Consider the following 26,466-nt stretch of genomic DNA (forward strand, 5'->3'; position numbering starts at 1 on the left):
CTCAGCAAGTTTCTCAGGAAGCAAATGCTAGTTAAATCATTTTCATAATTCTAAAATGCCTGTAAGACAAGTTCAGGGTCTAATTATCCCACTTAAATTTGTTGAAGATGTTTGGGTTTTCTTTCTTTCTTTCTTTTTATTTCAATAACGAAAGAGCCCAAGGGTTTAAAGTCCTAATAATCTAATAAACTTTGCTAAGTGAACATTGTAACAGATACGCCTGGATGGGATTTTGTAAATACCAGACAATTTCCCCTGATCTTTATCAGGGGGAAAAAGAAGTCTAAATCTTTGGCAGGAAGAAATTAAATGTAGTGCAAAATAATAACATCTGGCCAGATTGTGTTTGTCAGGGTAGCAGCCCCCTTAGATGTCAGGCTGAAAAGTACTAAAATGAACTCTGAAGGGTGTGTGCACGATGCTTTATGAGGCAATAGGAAAGGCTGCCATGCTGCCATAGAATACTCAGGGTACAATTAACTCACCCTAGTAGGTCCCTACAGAGAACTGTTTCACGTCAATGGAATTTGAAGCCTTCTGCCAAATAAGTCTGGGGCTATTCTTGGGGTATTTTGTTTATTTCACTCTTACTGTACAATTTCCTAACAGCATTTTCTATTTCTCAAAAGCCTACAAGATCATCTGAAACACTTGGAATCTTGTTTGTATCTTGTAAGTCCAAGGGAGACACTGTAGCTCAATGAAAAGGTCAATGACTTGGAAGTTCCACACCTGATGCTGCCACTTACTGATAATGTAGCCTTGGCCCAGTTTCCACATCCATAGAATGGGAAAAACCAATACCTAGTGTAGTGGTAATATTGCTGTTATGAAGATTACTCAAGTGCAGTATATGGCAGATTGTTAGCAAGCTTACTTCACTTTCTTTCTCTTTCAATTAAGAGACCAGTTAGGTTCAAATGCCTAATCTCATCCCAGAAGCCTACAACCTTCAGAGGCTTAATTTCTTCAGACACACACACTATCTATCTTCTCTTCGAATCAAAACCCAAACCCTCACAGCTACATTTGAAATGCTATATGCATAATTTAAGTTCTTTATCTTAACCATCTAGTAGACATGGCAAGAAAGAATATACTTGGTTTCTCCACTAACAATTAGTTTGATGCACAAGATACTTAATTATTGCCTCTCTGATATTTTTTAGATCTGCCATTTAGACAGGGAGACCTGTGGTCATCTCACAATAAAAAGAAAAAGATGTTTTCCCTAATAAACAACTCTTCCCAGATAGAGTTTGGACCGCAAAATGACGTAAAGTCACGGATTTATCTGACAGGCCATCTATCTTTTTCAAATGTTAGTTGCTAGAAAGTGTACTGTTTTCCCAGTTCCCAAAGAACAGGAGTCTAGACAGAAGGCTTTGGGATTTTTTTCCTCACCTAGTGCTGTTAAACAAGAACAGGCACTTTGGCCTTACCCAGGGTTTCCTAAGCTGCCTATGAGGGGCAGAGACATGTAGGAGTAAACACATGGAGACATCAAAGAGTGGCTTCAGGGTCTGTGTTATCAGTTAGGGATGTAGGAAGGGTGCTTAGAGTCTACACTAGACCAGGAGACTGATAGCAAGGGATATTTGACCAGCCACCAAGCACCAATCCAACTCCCAGGACACAGGCTGCAGTGTATTTATTGACATACTAAAAGTACTTCCTATTTCAGTGGCCAGAAAGATTTGAGATCCAGGGAAAGACAGGTAAATGCTGTTGTCAATAGAGCGGGTATGGGCTCATTCAGACTGACAACCAGCATCAGGAAACAATCAAGTAACTACAATAATATTTTCAATTGTTTTTATTGAGATAGGTTCTTATATAGCTCAGACTTTCCTGCAACTTACTGTGTAACCCAAGCTGGCCTCCAAATTGTGATCCTCCTTCCTTGGTTTCCCAAGTGCTGGGATTTCAGGCAGGTACCACCACACCAGGCTAAATTCAAGTTTTCAAGACATTTTCATATACATTACCTCTTTTGATCTTCAAAAGCTCAGGCAGGTTGGCAGGTCAGATGCTATGGTCTTCATATTTAAAAAAATGTTAAATTACTTACCCATAGCTGGTAGGAAAAAGAGTATTTATTTGATTCATGCAGAGGCTAATATTGTTAAGGAAAGAACACATTGGAAAACAAAGGAAGACGTTGTATTTAACTGAAAGAATTTGACACATTCACAAAGAATAAAAAAATTGAAGTATCAAATCAGCAAAAAAAAATTATAATATGTAAAATGGGTTGACATCCTGCATATATAAATAGCTTTTGAAAATCAATAGGAAAATAAAATGGCATGTAACAATAAATACCTAATTTTAAATGTTGAAACAACAAAAAGTACACAGTAAGAGGACAAATGACCCACAAGTTTCCCTAATGACCAAAGGGTACTATTTTTTTCACCCTAACTGAGGTTACTATAAAGTGACAAGAGATATATAGTTGGGAAAATGGACACTTATACAATGCTATTGTAAGTGAAAATATTAATCAACTTTATATAATAGATGTAATAAACTTTAAAAACTATATAGTCTCTGTTCTAAAATTTCTAGTTCCAGGAATTTATCCTGAATTTAGTTAGATGGTAGATGGGCATTATTTATCTTATTCATGTTAACTGAATGCAAACTCAATTTCCATTATGTATTATAAAATATATTGTTGATATGAAAAAATGCTATTAATATATTACATAGAAAGCAACATAATCCATTTGGAAATATATCTCATATATTAATATTATCTATATGTTAATTATTGTATTAATTACTGCTATTATATGTAATTTTTGTATTAATATGTTATCTATGTAAACATGTCCATATATATATGAATATATATATATTCATATATATATATAGCCCTGTAACACAGACTAAAGCTATGTAAGATATCAAAACATTACTAGTGGTTAACCTCCAACTGATAGAATCTGGGTCCTTTTATTTTTCAGTTTTTTGTTTCTTTGTGGGTTTTTATTTACATAATAAAACATATAGTACCTGTTTTTATAATAAAAAGAATGTTTTCACTTTGGTTTTTTGAAACAGGGTTTCTCTGTATAGCTCTGGCTGTCCTGGAGCTTACTTTGTAGACCAGGCTGGCCTCAAACTCTCAGAGATCTGCCTGGCTCTGCCTCCCAAGTGCTGGGATTAAAGGCGTGTGCCACCACCGCCTGGCAGAAAGTTTGTTTGTTTTTTTTTAAAAAAAAGGCTTTCTGGTGATATGTTGACTTGGCATCTTCTGGGTAAATACCCCAAGATGATAAAAATCATATTAAACAAATTGAGTTGGTCTCAGAAAAACAAGTATCTTGTTTTTTCTCTCATGTGTGGGCCATAGATTTTATATAGACATATAAAATCATATGTGTGTGTGTGTGTGTGTGTGTGTGTGTGTGTGTGTGTAGCCATGAAAATAGAAGCACAACTGTGTAAGGGAGCAAAGGGAACTGACTGGTAATAGGAGGGGCATAAAAGTGGAGGGTAGAATGGTCTGCAGGAAATATGCTCAAATGCATGATATTTGTGCATGGAAACAGCCTTATATAGGACAGTGCAATAATCTTTTTTAAAAATCAAGTACCTTGAATAAACTTTACTCTAATATTTTCAAGGCATCACTGTCATAAGCAACAGTAAATAACCCACCAGCTTCTGGAAATCTGTCTTCAAAAGCAGATACAAATACTTTCAACTGAAATTATTGTTGATTTCTTTATGAACAGTGACATTTCATTTAAAGATAATTTATTGAATTAATTAATGACTCAGTACAATTTTGTTCACTATTCATTTATTACTGCATCCTTTCTTCTACTTGAATCAACCATTATCTCCTCTATATTTGGTCCATTCTTATACCTAAGTAAGACTCCCTTTTATTAGACTGATCAAGGAAGTACTATGCAAACAGCTGTGATACAGAATGCGACCACTTTTCTTCATCAGTGGTTTCCATTGATTAAGGAAGGACATAGCAAGCAAAAAGTGGCTGCCCTTGACATCATTTGTGCTTCATTTTCACATTTCTATGGGGCTACAGTCATTATACTTGTTTTGTGAAACTCAGTTGTGTAACGAGCAAACAGCGTAGGAATGTACGAATTTATGAGTGCTTTAACTGTAAAGCCTGCACATTCTGCCATCTTGCTTTCTACCCTAATATGAAACCTAAAATTCAATCTAAGCAAAGGGAAGGTCATGTTCATGGCCTCACCTTGTTGAGAGAGAGAACATTGTAATGTAGAAAAGTAACCGGAAATCGAAAATTCAGCATGAAATTACCTTGCCTAAGTGACCACACTCTCTTGGGTTTCTTTTCTTCATAGGGCTAATCATGTCTTTGTGAAGGGATGCTGAGAAGGTTCAGCTACATACAAATATGTCGACTTGATACACAAGAAGACATTTAAAAAAGGTGAGTTTCTTTTCCCTTATGTGTTTGGACACAAAAGAGCACATTGGGGTAAGCTGGCACATGTCACCATTCTTAGATTTTCAGTCTTAAGGCACAAACCTGTGGCGGAGTTTGTTCACAGTGATCTGTAAAGTGAGAGTAGGTCACGCTACAAGAACATCTAACAAGCAAGCCTGGGAGTGGGGAGGTCAGAAGTAGAGCCAGGAGCTCGGAGGAGCCTAAGATGTTCCACGGTGTTGGGAAACATCAACCCACTATTTAGACTTTTAGGATGTTAGGTGTGAGTGTCTTGAAAACCTAGAAGTAAAAGTTTTTGACAACAGTTTCTAACTTTTCTGTTTGGCGATAGTGATATTTGTTTCCAGGGAAGAGGAAGCATCAGAAATCTGTTGCTGTTAATACTGTGTAATTTTGCACGTGTCCATGTACTTAGATTCATTCACACAATCCGTACCTCACCTAAAGGTACAGTGTTTCAGAGAGTAGATGCATGGCCTCCTCACAGAGTACTCATTTTCTACTAAAGAAAATGTGAACTCATCCAATAACCATACATGCACCTTGAACTTGAAAAATACTGTACTATGAAGGAAATCTACTAATTCCTAGAAGGGAAATGGTTTGAGTGGACCTTGGTCTCATCCAATGATTACACTCCACTCACTTAGGACCAGAGCTTCCACTAAAGAGGAATATGATAATCATACTATTTTTCTTCTCCTAATGCAATCTAATAGAAGTCAGAATATCTATTCCCCTTGCTGGTTAGATCCAGAGGCTATGTGATACTCGTTCAGACCACTAGGGGACCATCTGAAAATTGTAACTGTACAGTCTTAAATACGTGAACACACACGCACACACACACACACACACACACACACACACACACACACAGGGCGGGGAGACAGAAAGAGAGAGATAGATTGACAAAATTTTACAAGAAGCCATCTTTAAATGAACATAAAATACTCTGAAATACCAACCTACAATTCTCTGTTCATTATAATTGTATCAAAGCTTTAAAAGCATTAAAAATGTGTATTGCCAGATATAGGTCATTCAACGTAATGAAAGTAGGGTGTTCCACATAGAATTGTGTTTATAAATGTCAACTTACAAGCTAGAGTAAGAAAACAGCAGCTATCATCAGGCTCACTGAGAGCCAGCTAAAGCCAGTGACTTGGTAATCACTAGGATCTGCAGCAGCGGCTAGCACAGGGCTGAGCCCCTAACAGCTTGCACCTCACAGCCCTTTTTCTTTAATGGCTCAGAGGGCAGAGACCTTCCCTTGGTCACGTAGCAGAGCTGGACTTAGACGACATAAAGCAAGAGCACATCCTTGGCACACTAGCCCTATCCCCGCTCCCAAGACAGAAGGACCAGTGACAGATGACAAGTGAGCCAGCAAGGCCAGGAAGAACAATATCTAAGAGATGGTTGACAACGTGGATTTAATTAAGAAAAAGATGCTATTGATTTACCTGACTCCCTCATTTGCCTCGTCTTGAATTAAAAGCCACATCTATGGAGAGAATTCACACTGACAATCTTCCCCTCCACCCCAATCAAGAATATCCAGCCACTAGTTGAAATCACGTTTTTTTTCTAATCCCTATGGTGGCAGATTTCCTATGAAGCTAATGAGCTATAAGAACCCACCTTGGAACACCCACTTCCAGAAGAGCCACAAGTTTTTGTTTTTTTTCTGAGGGTTTGTTTCTCTGTGTACCCCTGGCTGTCCTGGAACTTGCTCTGTAGAGCAGGGAGGCCTCGAACTCACAGAGATCCACTTGCCTCTGCCTCCCAAGTGCTGGGATTAAAGGTACGTGTCACTGCCTTAATGTCCTTTTCTTATGACAAGAGTCCCTAAAATTGTAGAAACTTTGAGCCTCAGCAAATGTGGATCCGCTCCAACTTGTTGTAAAAATTGTAAATGTATTTCATGCAGCATTTCTCTAAGAGTCCTGTATAGCCACATTAGCCATGTACAAATGTCTTGCTTTGGAAGTTTTGAACTATCTGAAAGAAGGTATGTGGTCATTTTAATCTCTGACTCCCTCTTGATACTTGCCTTTGGACATGCTGGGTACTACTAGTTTTCTAACAAAATGGAATAGATTTCCCTTGAAAGAAAGAAAATTAGACTCAAAGTGACCGCCCATAACCATGAAGCAAAATACAGGGAGGCTGGCTAAAACACAGTACTTAAGGGTGTGGTCTCTGGAGCTGTCCTTCCTGGGTCTGATTCCTCTTTACCATGTACTGGCTATGGTACTTTGGACTCGTAATTTCTCTAAGCCTCCATTTTCTTACAAGGAAAATGAAACTAACAAGCTACCAATTTCAAGGGCTTGATAGAAGGTTTCAATGAGATAAATACAAATGAATCCATTTAGAGCAGGGAAGTTTTCCTTCTTCTCTCACAGACCCACTCAGTGCATATTTATAAAGGAAGTTCCTGGAGACCCTCAAACTCGCTGCTGGTTTTTCCCCACATCAGCTTGTTTATCCACACCTAGAATAATCTGGGCCCAGCTGCCCTGGCCCCAAGGCTGCAGAAGCAGGGAGCAGAGGAGATGAAGAAGAGAAGACTCAGCCTCTGCTGCCACGCCACCTGTGAACGCACAGAGCCTGGAACTGAAACACAAGGCTGCCAGATGACGATGAGCCAACTGAACCTGGGTGAGGAATGCATGGGTATGGCAAGAGATGGCAGAAGATAAGGTGGGCTGAGGGGGAAAGGCGGAGGACCTGAGCCCTGGATGCACCTCACAGTCCACAGGCAAAGGGTTTTTAATTTTGACGTTACCACTTCCAGCTTAGAAGGAAATTGTTTCTACCTCCATTCCACTGTCAGGAGGATTGAAATCTCTCAAACATATGCTTCATTACTCCCATATCAGGTGCCGCAACGCAGTGAGACAGCAAAAGGAGGGGGGAACATATGTTTTAAGAAAGTAAGCAAAGCCCAATGCGGGGAAGGGTGGGGAGCAATCACTCGAGGCGAAGTCAGAGCCTTCCTGGAAGCTTCCAGAGGGCAGGAACAGTGTCCTTGATTTGCTTTGTGGGGCATGCTAGTGATGAAGGTAGGCATGGGTGACAGTGGGAGAGGTGCTGCTAAACGGAGGGCCCTGACGGGGTAAAAGTTCATCTGCATAATCCCCTCACCTCAGGGTGGCCCTAGAACAGTCTCGGCGTGCACACTGAGTCATTTTCCTAAGCTCTTTTTATTAAACAGTTTTCAGCCTAATGACTGACTTTCCTCAATCAATACGAGGCCATAGGAAAGGTTTGCAACTCCCCAGCTTCGGCTCAGCTTAAGCCACAGCAATTTAAAAACCAAATGGAATCCAAAAGTCCTTAGACCAAAACTGAAAGACTTCAAACCCTCAGTTTCCAGTTGTTTGTCCAATAGGCCTAATAATTAAAAGAACGGCATTAAAAAAAAAACTTTGTAACCAAAATACCTCTTGGAGCCAGTGCTGTAAAAGTCCTGTAATTAAAGGCAGCACCGTCAGTGCACTGACGAGAAATTTCCCTTTTATAATGGGATTAGCAGAGCTTTGCTGCACAGATGAGTGGGCTGATTAATAATTGACATTTTTGAGGATATATAACCTCACTCATGGTCATGGTTTGTGTTCCTAAAATTCTTCTATTCAATCGAATGTTATTCTATTTAGCGCCAACAAATGAATTAAGTTCCGATTAGACATCAATGTAATTATTCTCTCAGGCACACTGTTTTCAACAAAGAAAGGGCTATGACAGGGTGGCCCACAGTTAAGAGCTTCAGACTCAGTGGGGCTCAGCCTAAGCAGGGCAAGTCGTGGGGGAGGAATTGTGAAATGAAGAAAAATTGCTCAGTCCTCACTTAAAATCCCCACCACATTACCAAAAGCTAAATTAACAAATGCTTGAATCACAAAAACATGTTTATCAACATTTGAGTAATTATTTAGCCACATATTAACTGTGAAGTAGAAAATACATAAATCAAATATCTGCTTAACTAACATCCCCCAAACAGTTATCTCCAGCAGAAAAGACTGGAGAAATTGCTCATAGTTGATGGGAAAGGGTGTTCTAAGGAAGGTCAGTCTTATTTAGGAGGTGTAGGAGAGACGGACTCTGACAGGAAGAGTACAGGAAGTGCCAACAGCAGATGGAAACAGAAAGCCTGGCAGAAAGCAACAGAAACAGCAAAGCAGCCCTGTCCTCCCTTTCAGAGGCATCTTTTTCTAGCTAGTTGCTCCATGGTAAACAGGTAGAAAAAAGCAAACCTTCCAATCCTGGTGACAATTAACTACTAGCCTTGAGACTTACACCTTCCTTTGCTTCCTCCAGCATAATAAAGAATGCAATCCAAGTGTGGCCTGGGGGTGGGGAGATGGCTCCCTGGTGCAGTGCTTACATGAGCATCTGAGTTCAGATCTCCAGCACCCCATAAAAGCCTGGAGTGGCAGAGTGTGTTTGTAACCTCAGCACTAGTATGTATGGAGGCGGGTGGATCCCACAGCCTAGATGGACATTTATGTGTGTGCATGTGTGTGTGCACATGCATGTGTGTAGGTCAGAGAACAACTTTCAGGAATTGCTTCTCGCCTTCTACCAAGCGTGTTCCATGGATCGAACTCAGGACGTAAGGCTTGGAGAGAAGCACCCACAGCTGCTGAGTCACCTCACTGGTCTGAGCTCAGCATTCTTTCAGTACTCTTAAGTAAAAATATTAATTTCAATCTTTCAAGATGTAAATATTAAGAAAAGGAAAATGAGAGCTGGGCGGTGGTGGCGCATGCCTTTAATCCCAGCACTCTGGAGGCAGAGGCAGGAGGATCTCTGTGAGTTCGAGGCCAGCCTGGACTACAGAGTGAGTTCCAGGACAGCCAGGGATACACAGAGAAACTCTGACTCAAAAAAAAAAAAAAAGAAAGAAAGAAAGAAAGAAAGAAAGAAAGAAAGAAAGAGAAAAAGGAAAAAGCAGAATGAACATATCTAATCTTCCCATATTGCTTCCCAATCATCAATGTGAACACTAACTATATATAGGACCTACTATATGATTGGGGCTACTGAAGCAACTAGGTACACACCCCTCTATAAATGCCCTTCCCTTAACTGCCATTTAGTGAGTTACTGAGTACACTTCTATGCCCTCCTTCTTCCCATTACCTGTTGCTTCATATTGAGCATATGCACCTCCCCATAGCACTCTTCCACATGCCCATCCAGTTGCTTCTCCACTTCTACCTAGAAAGTCAGGCAATCAAGCTAGCAAAGACTGGACGTTAATTAGAACAGTCCACTCCAAGCCAGGACCGTGGGAGCTCTCAGGTGAGCTAGCTGCATAAGGAGAAGCTCCAAGGCATTTTACGCAGGGATGTTTGCAGCTTCACCACAGTTTTCTCTCTGATCAAGAGTACTAGTTGTGGGGGAGCCAACTTCTAGTAAAAGCAAAATACTGCTGCATTTTGAAGAGCCTGTTCTCTCTGTGTCAGAAAGACCAGAGTTAGTCAATGTTGAGAAAAGCCCTGAACATATGCCCAAATGTTTCCTGATAGGGTAAAGCTGGACATCACAGTGAAGTTCCACCAATGAAATGGAACTCTAAACTTGAAGATGAGGAGGTGTTAAGGGTGAAATTTCAGACTTCAATCTCATTTTCCTTCAAGAGGACTATAAATCCCACCACTTCTTAATTTTGTTTTGCCTCAAGAGAACTAAAAACAAGGAGAACCATGTCACGGGACAGACAGCTTGGGAGACACTATGGTACCATAGAGTTTCCTTATCTATAAACTAGTAATGATTACAGTACAGGCCCCATAGGGTTGCTAGGAATATTAAATGAGGTAATTATGTAAAAGTAAGCATCATACAGTAGGCACTTACTAAATTTTCACTATTATTTTTATCCTCATTATTATAAAGTAGGGGAGAGGAAAGAGAAAAAGAAAAGGGAAAATGTACTTTCAGTGGAGTTTCTCCAAAAGAATTAATTAAGCAGAAACAAAAAACGATTGTGCTGCCCCATTTTCCTAAGCACATCTAAGTAAATTAAATTTAGGAAACGAGGCAATGCAAAGATTGAGGATCAAGAACAACTTTTTTTAATGCTTCAATCATTATCAAAACAGCATTAGCATTAGAGCACTCCAATCACTGTAGCAAAGGGCCCCAGGCTCATTTATGAGGGCAAAGGCTTCCTGCAATCGAAGACATAAAATCCAAATTGAGGCAGTAAGGACTGCTCATGGAACTGTGCACATATTTGCAGAGAGCTCTCACTGCTGACATATCCCCAATGAGGGCTACTGAAGGAATCCTAAAGAGATTGTGAATCTCGGCCAAGATTAAGACAAGCTCTCTCCAACTTCACGTGGTGAAGAAAATAGCTCACAAAAGCTACCACATCAAATTTCACACAAACAAAGTAGTAAGGCAATTTTCTCAATAATTTGGTCTACTGGGATCTTGGGGGAAGGATGTTGAGTTTAGAGCAAAAACAATTGTGCCCTTCAATTCCGATTCATGGGAATAATAAGTAGTTATAAGAAAAAGGAAATAGATGTCCAGCTTTCATAGCAATTGTCTTCTACTGATCCCTTGTTTGAAGCCCTTTCTCTTCAAAATGTTTGTTACGGAAAGGATTTGTGGTCAATGCTTCTCCAAGCATAACATAAATGCCTTGAGCTCTATGATTGTGGTTGATTTTCTCTTGTGGGTATTTTTTAAGTGAGGAATGCTAAAAACAAAAATAAAACCAGAATGAAAAGAGATAAAGAAGGAACAGATAGGATGACAAGGTTGAAAGCACAATGGAGTTGGCATCAGTTAACTGTCTCCATGCTCTCTTGCTACAGTTCTCCTTCTGCCTGTCCCTGCAATTCTAGAAATAAATGTGTGTGTGTGCACACACATGAACATCTATGTAGGTGTGTGTGCATATGAGAGACAGAGAGGACATCAGTAGCTGGTGTTGCCTCCACTTCCTACTCCCTGCTCATTTGACTAATGTTCAGCTTCCATACTATAGCAGCCATATCTACTCTAGTCCAATCAAAACACTGTCAGAACTTCTTTTTGTCCTTAGTCTCTTGCTGTTCCAGCCCCATAAAACACAATATGCAAAGTGCAAGGCTGGACAGGTCCACGGACTCCAACAACAAAGACACTCAGATGGAAAGCAGTAAGTCCTGCTCCGAGACTGGGATTCCAGTGTTATCATTCTACCATCCCTTCTCAGCAGGCAATGCTTGAAAGGCGACATACAGGGCCTTGGCTACTCTAGGAATTCAGTAAGTCACTGATGTTCCATTCTAACCAAGTGCCTTCATGCCTCAAAGACTAAGCTTCACCTGTCCACTTCACCCCAATCCTCTTGTTACATCACTTCTCACCCCACTGACAGCCAGTACAGCAACTCCAAAACCAATCAAAGAGGTACCTGAACAGTGCATGTATTTTTTAAACTGGCCTGAATTATTCATTCTGTCACTAAATTGTTAGTCTCAACAAATGCTTCACAAGAGTCTCACTGCATAAATAGGTTAACAAAGATTTCCTGCTTTCATATTGTACTTCATATAATGAACCTAACATCAATATCCCCTGAGGCTTAGACCCAAGAAACTGTTGTGAGTGTATGCTTTATTAGCTAATTTGAACAACATTTTAGCTAATACTGATGATTTCATTTTAATACCTAAACTAAGGTATAATTGCCCCACCTTATAATTCAAAGAGGTAATTTCTGTAAAGGTGCCATCAATATGAAGCTTTAGAATGCCAAGTAGTCAGAAGTATTAGATCTGACCCAAAGGCTACCTTTACAGGAAGGTGGCAGCTGATTCAGTATGCTTAATTAAGATGGGATAGAAGGGAGTCAAGGAGATAGCTCAGATGGTAAAATAAGGAGTGCGGATACCCAGCGGCCACATAAAAAGTCAGGTGTAGCAGTGTGGGCCTGAAACTCCATCACTGGAGATGGAGAATAGCCAAGGAGCTCACTGGCTGGCTAGCCTAGCCAAATTGGTGAGTTACCATTAAGTGAGAGATCCTCCTTCAAAAACTGAAAGTAGAGAGTAATAGAAGAAGATGCACAGCATTGACCTCTGCGCTCCACACATGCATATCCATGTGTGTACACCCACACTACAGTGTCTACCCACATGCAGCATTCCCCACACACACTCTTTAAAGAAGAGATAGAAAAAAGTCTCCACATCCACAAGTAATTTTCCTCGTCACAAGAGGTAGCCTAAGTCAGGGGATAAAATCATGGAATTTAAAAAAGCAGGCAATCTGCATTCAAATCTTGCCTTCACCATTTATTTTAGTTGCGTGGTCTTGGCAAATTAACTAACCATTCTGGTCTTGGGTCTTCATCTATAAAATGGAGGTAACTCATAGGCATACCGTGAGGTTTAAAATGAAATGACACATGTCAATTACTTCAAGCCACACGGTACCATGTAAAGGCTTCTTGTTGCACTACCACTGCCATCGTCTACGGTTGCTCTTCAATCTGAAGAGTCGACCCTGTGTGTGCTGCTGGAGTTTTCCTGTAAATTACTATCGTTTGCTGCCTGTCCTTTCACAGTCCACAGAGGAGCACAGTAAGAACCGACACTCACAAGGACAGGAGACGTAACCACTCACTCACACAAACTGCAAAATGGCTGGCCAACAAGCCAGAGGCTCCCTCTTAAATGGAGATGGTCTTAGTGGTCAGAAGGAGTTCATGAATGTTCCTCAGGGATCTGACTCACCCCTGAAGAAAGCTGGCCTTGGAATTTATGAGGAGGGTGCTGGTGGTGGTGGTGGTGGTGGTGGTGGTGGTGGTGGTGGTGGTGGTGGTGGTAGTGGTGGTGGTCGTGACAGTTGAAAACAAGTCTTACGGACTAACAGAGAAAATTATCACTGACTTTTTCAGCAGTGATTTATGCCTTTTACATGCAGGGAAACATAATGTCCTTGGACAATGATTTTTAATATTATCTACTTTTTCAAAGATTAAAATGAAGTTTGTTTTAAAACTGTGTGTTTCCTTATCCAGGATCTCTCACTGGGAGGTTTTTATATCAAGCATACATACTGGAATGGTAATTTATAAATTATATTTAGCATTTGAAAGCCCTGAGCCCAAATAATGATGCCATTGAGCAGTACACTGAAAATGATCCCCCAAACTCACCTTGGAAAACCGCAGCATTCTGAATAATTAAGAACTTGAGCTCCATACTCGCAGACTGGAGTAGCTGTTCCATGTTCAGCCGTGCTGTTAGCTGGTATTTTTCTTCCATCTTTCTTGAGCAGCATGTTGGGCCCTTGGGGAGACATACTTGCAAATCTGATCCTGAAACAAACAAGGTATTCATGTTTCAGTAAGCAGAAAATCTCTCTCTCTCTCTCTCTCTCTCTCTCTCTCTCTCTCTCTCTCTCTCTCTCTCTCACACACACACACACACACACACACACACACACACACACACACATACCCACACACATGCATGTGTGTGAGTAAGCACAAAAATAAACAGGACAAAACAACACATTTCCACATTTCTCTTTAAATACAGTAGGACTTGAGTATATTGTTTATCTCAATTCATCCAATTGCCCTCATAGCTAATTTCTTTTGAATAACTCAGTTAATTGCTGGGGTCTGACTCATAAATTCTACACAAAATAATTTATAGCAGCACCAAATACACACCACTGAACACCAACATTTAATTTTTTTTAAATATCAATCTTCATTCTTCTAATTTATTTTTCCTGATTGTTATTTATGAATATAAACACAACCAAAGACAATTTTTTAAATCCCAGTTATGATTCCAAATGAAATACGTGTCTGGCCAGCCTAATAGTGCTGTTCAGAAAAAAATAATCAAAACATCAATACCATATCAAAGCTTTGTTGTAGTTTTAACTTAAAGTCTACCAAGAGTCTACAAATATTTATTTGGTTGCTACTTAATGCCAATCACAATGAGTGTAGAGAACACAAAACGATGGGCCTGCCCTCATGGTGTTCATAGTCTTGAGGACAATAGCCCAATGAAAATAGAAACAAACGTCATGTTGGGTGAAGATAAGTGCTATATAAAAAATACAAATATGAGCCGAGCGGTGGTGGCACACGCCTTTAATCCCAGCACTCGGGAGGCAGAGCCAGGTGGATCTCTGTGAGTTCGAGGCCAGCCTGGTCTACAGAGTGAGATCCAGGACAGGCACCAGAACTACACAGAGAAACCCTGTCTTGAAAAACAAAACAAAAAAACATATGAAAGGAAAAACAAACCATGGCATACCTATACAATGAAATTACAGTTAGCTAGGAACAGGAATGAAGTTAACACATGATCAAACCCAGAAACAATATGCTAAGTAAAAAAAAAAAAATCAGATCCAAAAAGTACAGACTCTATGATTCCATTTATAAGGCACTACCAAATGGAAACTAATCTATAGGCAGAGCAGTTTAGTGATGTATAAGGACGGAAGGCAGGAAGAGGGGAGAAAGAGGAATCACAAAGATCAGTGAGGGCATTTCTCAGAGTGATGGACATCTTCACCACTTTGACATGTACACCACAATCAAAACTGTTAGTGTGTACTCTTTAAGAACGTGGTGTTTACTACATAGCAGTTAATACCTCACCAAAGCCATGGATTTTTCTAATTTTTTACAAAGTCAAGCAAATAAGATACGGAATATGGTGGCAGCAAGGACCATTCTCATTTATAACCAATATTCATGAAGCCTTGTTTCCCGAAGGCAACATTTGAAGGAGGAAGGAAGAGAGGGAGGGAAAAGGGGAGGGAGGGAGGGAGGGAGGGAGGGAGGGAGAACCGCATGACTTTGGGTCCTTCACAACACTGGCAAATATCAAGGCTTAATGAGCATTGAGTCCACTCCTCCTCCTCTATGCAACTCCTGCCTTCGTTTCTGGTTTTGCCTTTTTTGTGGGAAGGACGTTACTGGGGACTAAACCCCTAATCTCACACAGGCTTAAGCACGTGTTCTACTGTGTGCAATTCCTCAATTCCTCAAACTCTCTCTTCCGTAAGCATTTAGTGAGCACCTTCCACGTGGCCATGAAAATGCTCATCTGAGCACTCCTCCTATGGGGAGCACTTAACTAGTAGCCTAGCTGCTGCTTTCTGACTCACCACCCTGTGTGCGGAGGCCACAGTCCTTCGGGGTGGCTCCCAACTAGCGACTGCACATGGCAAAGACATAAGATGCTGCAAATCATGGAACCTGGCTCACAGGGGACCTTGGGTTAAAGACTCCCCATTGATTTTGAAAACTGTCTTAATGTTGCACTACAGGCTCTAATTTTTTTTCCTATACAACTTTTCCTTTTACCCCTCCTCCACAGGGCTCGGACCTGCACTCTGCTCTGATGACTCTTCATCCTCCTTCAGCATCCTCCCTCCTTTCCTTCACAAGTGTTTATCTTAATAAACCTATTGAGTATCCAATTCTACACTGCCTTAGGTGCTTGTCCACTTAATTGGCATCTGCTTTTCCAATGACCCAATCTAATATACTGTTTATGTGCCAGACATTATACCACATGTGGGAGGTACAACGTTGTCCCTGCCCACAAGGACCTCATCCTCTAAATGGATTAAGAGAGAGAAATCCCTAGTCGTAGCAAATAAGTGTAATAAAACAACATTATTAGGATGATAAAATATATGTACAGATCGTAACTTCTGCCCAAGTCCAATAAGGTCCTAGGGAAAGTAAGGTTCAATAAATCTTAGTGACATTATAAAGCATTATCAGATATTTTAGGCATCTTTTTAAACTTAATAAAGGGAGGGAGACTAGTTAGTCCTAAGTTAGGAGAAAGGTGATTTTTTAGTACACCAGGTTACTTCACAGTAATTATAGTTGATTGTAGCCTTAGTGCATGTGTCTACGTTTTCTTAATTTAAGAATGAAACTCATTCTTCTGTGTCTCTCATGCCATCAGTGTTGAATCCAAGGTATTGACTCCAAGCTCTTCACTTCCCTTTACCCAAGGGAACAGCTGACAAACGTATTAAAGGAGAGAGCAGATACTATGTACCAGCAAACCTAATCCAGCACCACAATTTATAGTACTAGAAGGAAAGGGGTCTGGAGACATGGCGTTCAGATTTATCTCCTATAAACGTCAATCTCATATACAAGCCTTAAACCAATTTTAAATAAGGTCTAAGCTTAAAGGCTTTATGACTCTAGCCAGAAAAAAGGAAAGAAACCAGGGCTAGTTGTAGCTATGTTCTTTCCACATGAAATTACAAAATATTATGCTATTCTAGGAGTGGAAACCGATGCAGTCTACTGGACCAAGGAGGGAAAGAGCCCCCTTGGGGAAGAGTAGCTAATCTAAATTTAAACAAGGCTGTTGGGACACACACATAGATATGAGGGAAAAAGAACTCTATATAGTAAATCTTTCCATATACCGAGTCCCTGATCATTTCACAAGGTTTAATTTATGTTCTTGGTAAAGCAATGTCTATGTCATGTGTGCTTAAACTCTCTGTACTTAAATAAGTTCATAAAATTAATTGGTATATACACAGCTCTGCATTTTTCTACATTTGCCTTGGGGATCACTTCGGGTTTGGCAGGACGGCTGAGATTTTTCCACAGGGTGGCTGGCTGTTGGTACTGTATCCATTTCCACCAGCACTTGATTTGTTGCTAATATCTTATAAGGTAAAAAAAAAAAAATGTTGTTCAATGTTCCTGTAGAAGTTCAAGAATGATTCTAAGCTATGGTAACAGCAGCTTGTTTAGGCGTTACTATGCTCATCCTTACAGGTATTTAGGACTGCTACACTGTACCATTGGTCAAGTCCCACCATTTGGAAACGCTCATCATCTCATCAGGTTAGCTAAAACTCTGTAAAGGAATAAAATCTCAAATGAAAACCTTTCAGGAAAGATGCCAACTGTCATGAAGATGTTAAGTATATATTATATCCAAATATATATATATATATATATATATATATATATATATATATATAAATTTACCTTCTTTCTCAATTATTACTGCCTGGTTAATCAATAAACCAGAACAACTGATCTTAGGGGCTAAGAGTTGGATATAGACTTAAAAAAGTAAAAACACTCATAAATGATAAGAATTCAGGATTTCCTAACAAAGGAAATGGATTTCCTAACAAAGGAAATGCATTCCAGATGGAAAAATAATTTGTTGTAAATAAATTCCTTATAACTCATAGACAAGCTTCAAAACCTCCTCATGACAAATTCACCATAGGAGCACTCCGCATGCCTAAATGAACTAACAGTACTGAACGCCGTGAGCATTTGCTGGGAAGTAACAAAACAGAACGGAATAGAGAAGAAATGTAGAGGGAATCCTCACCAACTAAGAAAGAAAGTTACTCTAGGAACTGAATCCTAAATGGAGTGAATACAAAGTAAATCCTAGGGCAAATGGCCAAGGAGATATGCGGAGAAATCTATATACTTGTAAGGGCAAAAGTCAAAAGATCAGCTGAAGAAATAAGATGCAACCAACAAAACATAGTAAAGGTGCTGGAGAGATGGCTCAGCAGTTCAGAGCACTGACTGCCCTGCCAGAAGCCCAGCTTCGATTGCCAGCACCTACATGGTGCCTCACAACTGTCTGATAACTCCAATTTCAGAGGCTCCAATGTCCCCTTCTGGCCATCACGGGTACTACATGCATGTGGTACACAGACGTGCAGGCTAAAATACCCATGCACATAAAATAAATAATTTTTTTGTCGTTTTTTCAAGACAGGGTTTCTCCGTGTGGCTCTGGCTGTCCTTGAACTTGCTCTATAGACCAAGTTGGCCTCGAACTCAGAGATCCTCCTGCCTCTGTCTCCCAAGTGCTGAGATTAAAGGTGTGCGCCACTGCCGCCTGGCTGAATAAACTTTTTAAAACAAAGAACAAAACGACTTAGTAAATAGGGAAGCATTCTTTAAGCATATGAGGAACGAAAGGTGGAAGGGAAAGAATCCCTTTTAATAAACAAAAAACTAACTTGGGATTACACTTTCAAAGTGATCCTCACCTGCCTTTCATGTAAAGAGTGAAATTCAGCTGGGAAGGGAAAGAATGGTAAAGACACATCCTGGCAAGGCAATAAACAGAAGACTCAGCACTTCACTATTCAAATAAGCCAGGGTGCTCCATTTGGGGAGATTTCATAACCTTCATTCTCAAATGTGAAAAATAAATAAATAAATAAATAAATAAATAAATAAATAAATAATAACTAAAGTCATTACAGGGTTACTAATTTCCATTTGTTTTGAAGGATTAAAAAACACCTTCATACTATAACTCTACTCTCCTACATTATAAATTCTTAAAGAGCTGAGAACAACTTCCATTTCCTTTGGAATGTCTCAGTGACATCATTCAACTGATGTACGTACTATTGAATTAATGAGCGTTGTAGACTGAGAGAACTACCACGAACTATTTAAAACTCAGGGTAGTGGAGATGACCCTGACAGCTTTATATCTGTATAATTAACTTTGATCTTGGAAAAATACCATAAAATCAATTTCTAAGCATTTTGACTATAAACAAATACACGTTTCATTTGAAGGAATGATATAGCATATATTTCAAATTATATTTACATTAAGTATTTCTTGCACATGGGATCCAGTTTGGGATTCTACAACTTAAAAGGGCTATTTGAAGCATAGTAGCTTTATCTTTGGGGGGGGTCATACTCGTGTGTGCTCAGTTTCTGCATCGTTACATGGCACTCCTTTCCCAGAAGCTAAGCACAGATAGTAAGCACAGATAGTGCCCCTGGAAGCTCTTTTTTTATTTTGGTTTTTGGAGACAGGGTTTCCCTGTGTAGTTTTGGTGCCTGTCCTGGATCTCATTTGGTAGCCCAGGCTGGCCTCGAACTCACAGAGATCTGCCTGGCTCTGCCTCCCAAGTGCTGGGATTAAAGGTGTGCGCCACCACTGGCCAGCTCCTGGAAGCTCTCTTTAGATGCAGCAGCACCCTTTACACACTTACAGCTGCTGATGTCTCCAGGCATGGATGCCTGTGGCTCAACCTTCTCGACTCTCATCACATGCTCTTCCCATTGGGCTCACCTCTTGCTCGCTGTTGCCTCCATGTAAAAACCTGACATTTTAGACTGGCCCCACTTTCCCTTCTCCAACTCCACCAGGGCTGTGATGCAGTCCTGTGCTTACCACAGCCAGAAACTCTACTCCAGACTGGGGCTCTTTCCACAATGAAAAGCAGAGAGTTGACAGTGTGTATGAGGTTGTTTCAATGTGTCCGTTCTATCGGGTTTTATTCCAAGACAGGAAGCCAGCAGTATGGAAAGCAGTAAGAGCAGGTAAAGCAAAAGTACTTACTGCTCCGCAGGTCAAGCTGCGTCAAGTCTAGTCACTGCCATCTGCAGCTCACACAACCTTGACACGCGCTTTTGCCCTTACCGGTAAAATGGGATTACCAATACTCTCTGCTTTACAGAATAAATATCTCAGCCTTCTTGGTACAGAGTAAACCTTCAATAAGTGTGAATTCAAATTCAACAAATAAAAAAGAAACTAAATTCATGTGTTCATGTGGAGACCAGACTTTCACACCCCAAAATAACCAGAGAACAGTTAAATTGGTCCATGGTTATGTGAGAAAATATGCAGTACACTTTCTGAAGTGATGAAAATAATCTATATTTTAATTGAAGCAGTGGTTAGAAGTGTTTATACATATTTGTCAAAACTCGTTACTTAAAATGGGCACACTTTATTGTTTATAAATTATACATCAATAATGGTGGTTTTTAAAATATGTAATATGATAATATTTTCTAGATAAGGTAATATTCATCAGACACTCTGTGGGGAGAAGTCAAAGGAAATGCCCAAGAGGACACGGGGCTTGAGTTAGAGCATAAAGGACAGAAAGGATTTGGAGAGGCCGACGGGTGATATGTGTTTGGTACTAGGAGAGTACACGCCAACTTGTTCAGAGACAGACTGCAATCCAGGGTATAGTTAGCTTATCAGGAAAGACAAGCCCAGATTTGAAGGGCCTTGAATGCAGGCCAAGACCTATGGGCTTAACCCTAGAGGCAATAATGGACAACTGGAAGTTTTCGAGCAGGGACATAATATGATGAAGAGTGCTGTTTAGGAAGATTAGTCATACAGCCTGAAATTGAGAAATGGATGGAGTAACCCCTCAAGGTCACTTCCATTCCCCCGATTCTCTAATTACCTTTATTATGTTCTATATGTTGGTTATTTGACTAGACTACAATTTTAACTAATGACAAAAAATTGTCAAAATCCTATTAGAAAACACATAAAGAACAGAAGAAATATTTATGGAGACCTTGATCCTTATACTTCTCTGAGAGCAGAAGCAGCATATTCAAACAGCAACAGGAAAAAAATGAAGTGTCAGGGCTCAGTAACAATGAAAATTGAAATCTTTTCCATATAGCTGTGAGTATGTATGATGATTTGACACATTTCATTGTCAAGGTCTGCTTTATGAACAGTGGTTTTTTTCCTAACAAAAGTACACTGTGCTGAAAATAAAAAAAAGCAGTATTATCATTGAGGTAATATTAGACAAAAGAATTTAATGATATAAAATCCCAGTTACTTCATGACTTGTAGGGAAAATAACACATATTTATTAAGATTACAAAAAATATATCAGGCATTTTAAAAGGTTGTTTTTTAACAAAGGACAAGTCAATTTGCCATCCAAAAATATTAACTCATTTCCTTAGCATATAATAGTGACTTGCTATTAGAATGGCACCTTTTCCCCTAATTAATCATTATCTAAATCAAATCTTACATGCTCATTAATTTCTCACTAATCAAGCCAGGAATACAGATGAAAGAAATGGCTGCATTTGAAACCAGTGGGGAAAGTGATCATTGCTGATAAAGAAATGATCTTAGGGAATCCAGCAGAAGGTTATTTAGCCTGAAAGAACACGACCTTGTAGAGGGTGCACCTGGATATCAGGAGCTCAGACTTGAAATCAAAGACTCTGCCTGGGGCTGCCATAGACTCGGCTTCTATAAAAGGCAGGCCAAAATGTCACTACTACACTGGAGTACTGGGGGTTTAAAGCAACCCTAGAGATAAGCCATTCTCTAGGCTTCAGAATTAAAGGATGAATTACCTTTATCTGTACTGCCAACTGCCAACTAACTGCCTGTCATTTCATGCCCAGTAAAAGTTAAATCCCCAGATCTCTGCACATACACACACCCTCTGCACAAAATGGTTCTTTCTGGAACACATCTCCAAGCAGCAGTAGACATGCACTCTGAAAATACAAATTCATTGATTATATTCAGCCCACTAACCTGTTGAGCAATTCATTTACCCAATATTCATAGAGTGCCAACTCTGTGCCAAGGACCTTGCCTAACACAAGGAATACTATGATGTGCAAAACATGGTCTCTACCCTAGAGTTCATAGATTGTTCTAAGGATTCCTAATTAGACCTCTGATCACTCTAAGATATCTTAGTTCATCTTCATCTGCAATAGCCAAATATGATATTCTACAGATTGTGCTTTGTAGAATTTCATTACATATATATGTGGCGGGGGGAGGTTGTATGAGTGAGTGCAGTGCCCACGAAGGCCAGAAGAGGGCGTCAGATACCCCTGGAGCTGGAGTTAACAGTTGGCTGTCAGCCATCTTAACATATTCTGGGAACTGAACTCCAGTCCTCTTGGAGAGCAGTTTGTGCTCTCAACCACTGAGCCATTTCTCCAGATCCTACTTCTGCTTTTTCAATATTTCTGATTCTCCCCTTCCCATTGCTGCCTCATCACTTTTCATCTTTTAACTTCGAAGATGACACCTCCAAAGTGGACTTTCTGAGTCTAGATCCTTCTTGACCTAATTGTCAAAAAAATTTCTACAGTCCGTTTCTGGTCAAGTCATTCTATTTCTTACAAATTTTCCAAGAAAATGGAGCATGGGTATGGGGACTTATAAGTAGGTGGAATGTTCTGCACTCCAAGGAACCTGGCAAGACTAGAAAGGCAAGGCAAGGTAAAGAGTTACATGAGCCCTGCTGCGCTATCACCCCAGCTGCCTTTCCATTGGTTCCCACAGTAGAGAATGTTCTTGTGAACAGAAAGAGACAGACTCCAAAAGTTTTCAGACCTTTGAACTTTCATGACATGCTCCATCTTTTATTGATACTTCTCACATTCTAACTTGACTCACAGTTATATTTGTCTGCCTTCTCTGGACCTAAGTTCCTTGAGGGAAAGACCTTTGACTGACTCATCTTTTTATTTCAAGGGACCGATTGTGGTTTGGGCTTGAAGTCCCTCGCTTTCACTTGTAGGCAATGCTATAACTTCAAGAGACTTCGTTGTACAGAAATAGGTCAGATTCATTGATAACACTAGGATGAATTTAACAATAATGGAAGGACGGGGACACACACACACACACACACACACACACACACACACACACACATCCTTGGTAGGAAACCCCCTAATAAAATGAAAACTGAATTGGAGAGCAAAGCCAGGGTTGAACTGGAACAGAGCGGCAGCCACCTGGAGTTGGGATGCAGAATATTCTTTCAGTTTAGATTTCTTCCAGAGGGACTAAGCTAAGGTAATTTCACTATCTCCCCTAGTGATTCCCTAATTATTATTCTACACAGATAAGTAGCTGAGATCCTGTCTTTCAGAAGATGGATAATTTTTCTTTTAATTTTTGAGATGCAATCTTCAAATACGAAAACCAGAGTGACAGTGAGGAATTTCAATATCCTAGTCTCAACCTAAGGACCCAGCCCTTCCTTGTGTATGAAATCTCACCGTGGGGAGGGGATTCATTCACAACAAGGATCAGGTGCTATCATCTGCTCTGTTATGAAATCACCTGTGACTTAGGCAAGCTGCCCTTCCACGGCAAGGGATAGTGGGATCATGACCCAAATGTTGAGAACCCCTTGCATGGAGCCTGGTATATGGTACACTGAAGTGCTGAATATTGGATTTATGAACAGTCAGTGATGAAACTCCTGTCTCTTGACACATTCAAACATAATTTGATTGGCAATATGAGAAACTGCAGAAGCAACTCTGCAGTAGAAAGCAATCAAGTGATCTTTCAAGGTTCTTCCTTCTCTTTATACTTCCATGAAAGCCATACTCTTCCTCACTAGTCCCTTGACACACCCAAGTTTTCCCATCAGAAGAGAGATGTTCCATAGCCAGGAATGGTAGAACTGGTCATTTCATTGCGAGCAAGGATGAAAGCATTTCTACAGAGAAGATCTCATCTGCACAAACTATATTAACCACTTTGTATGCAAGCCACAGCTAGAATTTTGATCGTCAACCTAAAAAGGCAGTCTTTTGTTTCACAGATGTTTCTGGCTCCCAAGTCTCCCTGTTGCTAGCATTTCAGCAAATAACAAAGAAGAAGGGGAAAGCTGCAGCACACTGAAAGTCTACCATCACCTTGGTCCCACAGATCCCATGAAAAGGCCTTTCAGGTGGGTAATAAGCAATAATTGCTTTCCTGTGGCTAAAATGTTTAGGAAAGAAAATAGACTTTTCAAGGGGAAAAAAATCCAGTCATAAGACAAAATCTATGCTGAATAAACATGGTAGCCTATTGTATTTCAAAACTCTCTTCTTCTGATCCAGAAACTTTTTTTTACTCCCCATGTCCTCAGTTTAATTGTGTGGAAAATGGGTTAACAGCAGGTACTGTGCACATCCCTCTTGGGAAACCCGTGACATTTGACAACCCACTTTAAGCATTCCTTGAACGAATTCCCTTTGAGTAGAGGAGTCCCATAAGATGGTGTCATTCAGGAAGCCCCAGAGAGTTCACATCTACAGACGGTTGAATGCTATCTCTTAAAAAGGTATGTCTATGCCTAACTCCCAGAATGTGTCACTGTGACCTTATCTGAAAAAGAGGTCTTTGAAGGCATAATTAAGAATCTGGAGATGAGGTCATTCTAAATTATCTGAGTGGAGTCTAAATCCAAATGACAGGTATCTATGCAAAGACACATAAAAGAAAGACATAGCAAGAGAAGGACATGGGAAGATGGAGGCAGAGATGGAAGGGATATAGTCACAGAAAAGGAGCCACCAAAAGCTCAAGGAGGCAAGGAAGGACTCCTTCCCCAGTATCTTTAGAAAGGCAACTCTGTGGTAGCCTTCTTTTGGATTTCTAACCTCTAGAACTGTCAGGGGGAAAAAGCCCAAGGTTTTAAACCACCAAATTTTAGGCAACATGTGGCAGCCTTAGGACACATTTGCCATCTCCCCTTCTACCTCATGCAAGAACATCACCCTAATGTTGTCTAGATGTTTCATCCTGAGTATATTCTGCTTTGGGTGAGCCACTTAGTTTATCGAGTGCTGTTTCTACATGCAATACTCCTGAAATATGACCTTCATGCTTGAAGACAAAGGAGGTTCTTTGGACCTTCCTCCAGCAATGAAAAGGAGGTAGGGAGAGGGGGTATATGAAGAACAGGGAAGAGGGTATATCAAAAAAAAAAAAAAGAAGAAGTAAAGATCAAGTAAAAGATGAACATGAACATAGACCAAAACAAAATTTTATTTAAGATCACCCCTAAGATAAACAATACTAATGTAATCCATATTGTCTTTAGCTGCAATACTTACATACTATAAGGATTTAAAAGCCTTGCAGAATTGAAACAACAACAACAACGTCTCAGTTGTTGGCCCATATTCCAGAAAATCTGATAGGAGGCTGTTGAGACCAATTCAAATGCCTCCTTCTCACTGCTCAAAGGCATTTGTTATCTTACGCGTACCAAATTAGGCTTGTTTTGGATACATGAAAAAAAGAATCTTTCAAAAGATTAGCAATTAAATAATCAGAAAGGAAGCCGGGCAGTAACGAAAGCTGCCTGTGAGTCTGGACCTGAGCCCAACACTGAGTTTGTGTTTTTCTTCACATTACCCCTGCCCTACTCCTTAGCTTTTCTGGAGATGCTATTTCACGAGCTCCCAGGCAAATCTTTCCGATGCCCAATTGTCCTTACTGTGATGATGCTTCTCCCAGCTCTAACGGCTAACCTACATTTCAGTTTCAAGCCATTGCACCTTGTAATTACATTCTCAGCCACTGTAAATAATCTGCACCCTCTATTATATCTTTCCTCTTTCCCTAGGATAGAAATTGGCGGGGACGGGAGTCAGTTGCCTTGTTAGTACAGCACGCACACTGCACCTAAGCAAAATGCAACCGAAAGAAAACCAAGCACTCAGTCTCTACCCCTGATGGAGAAGTGCTGCTATCAATCATTTCCTTTTTCTGTCTTTCAGCTTATCTGAATAGCTACACGGACGTGTTCCAGTGCTGTGGCATTTATACCACCTTGGGGACCATCTTGGGGACTAGCTGTGTAAATGGGCCAGTGAGGTTAGCCATCTTCAATATAGTGTTACAGTGTTAGAAGTCAAAAGTGCTGAAAGGGACAGATTTTCTACCTCCTCACACCACCCACATAGTATGAATCAAAATCCTCATCCATTGACCATCCTCCTGCATGTTATTGAAGTCTAGACCTGGTAACATCTTTCTGTGGAAGAGATTTAATGGAGGAGAAAGCGCTTGAGAAGTGTGTTGACAAGCAAAACACTGTAGACCAACTACAAGAAGATTCGAGACACAGCAAGTTTTGGTGGGTTTGTAGCCAAAGGATACTGTTTCTCTCTCTCTCTCTCTCTCTCTCTCTCTCTCTCTCTCTCTCTCTCTCTCTCACGCACGCATGCATGCGCGCGCGCGCGCGCGCGCGCACACACACACACACACACACACACACACACACACACACACACACGGTGCTGAATTCATTTTTCCCTGAACCAAATGTTTTCTAAAACTGAGGAAAATGTAAGAGTCTTTTCATGCTGAGTAGTAACTTTTTTCTTCATTGCTTTATTTAGAAGCTATGAAAAC

The 26,466-nt window shown here is 40.3% G+C and overlaps 1 protein-coding gene across 1 annotated transcript in view; it reads right to left on the reverse strand.

Annotated features, from left to right (window-relative positions):
* The window catches only part of Gpc3 (glypican 3), a 339,189-nt gene that overhangs the window by 293,935 nt on the left and 18,788 nt on the right, over positions 1-26,466 (reverse strand). Inside the window, exon 2 of the mRNA XM_059250245.1 lies at positions 13,638-13,799. Within this exon, the coding sequence (XP_059106228.1) occupies positions 13,638-13,799 (162 nt within the window). The remainder of the gene's footprint in view (positions 1-13,637; positions 13,800-26,466) is intronic.

The sequence above is a fragment of the Peromyscus eremicus genome, chromosome X (assembly GCF_949786415.1).
Source record: "Peromyscus eremicus chromosome X, PerEre_H2_v1, whole genome shotgun sequence".
In the NCBI taxonomy this organism is placed as follows: Eukaryota; Metazoa; Chordata; class Mammalia; order Rodentia; family Cricetidae; genus Peromyscus; species Peromyscus eremicus.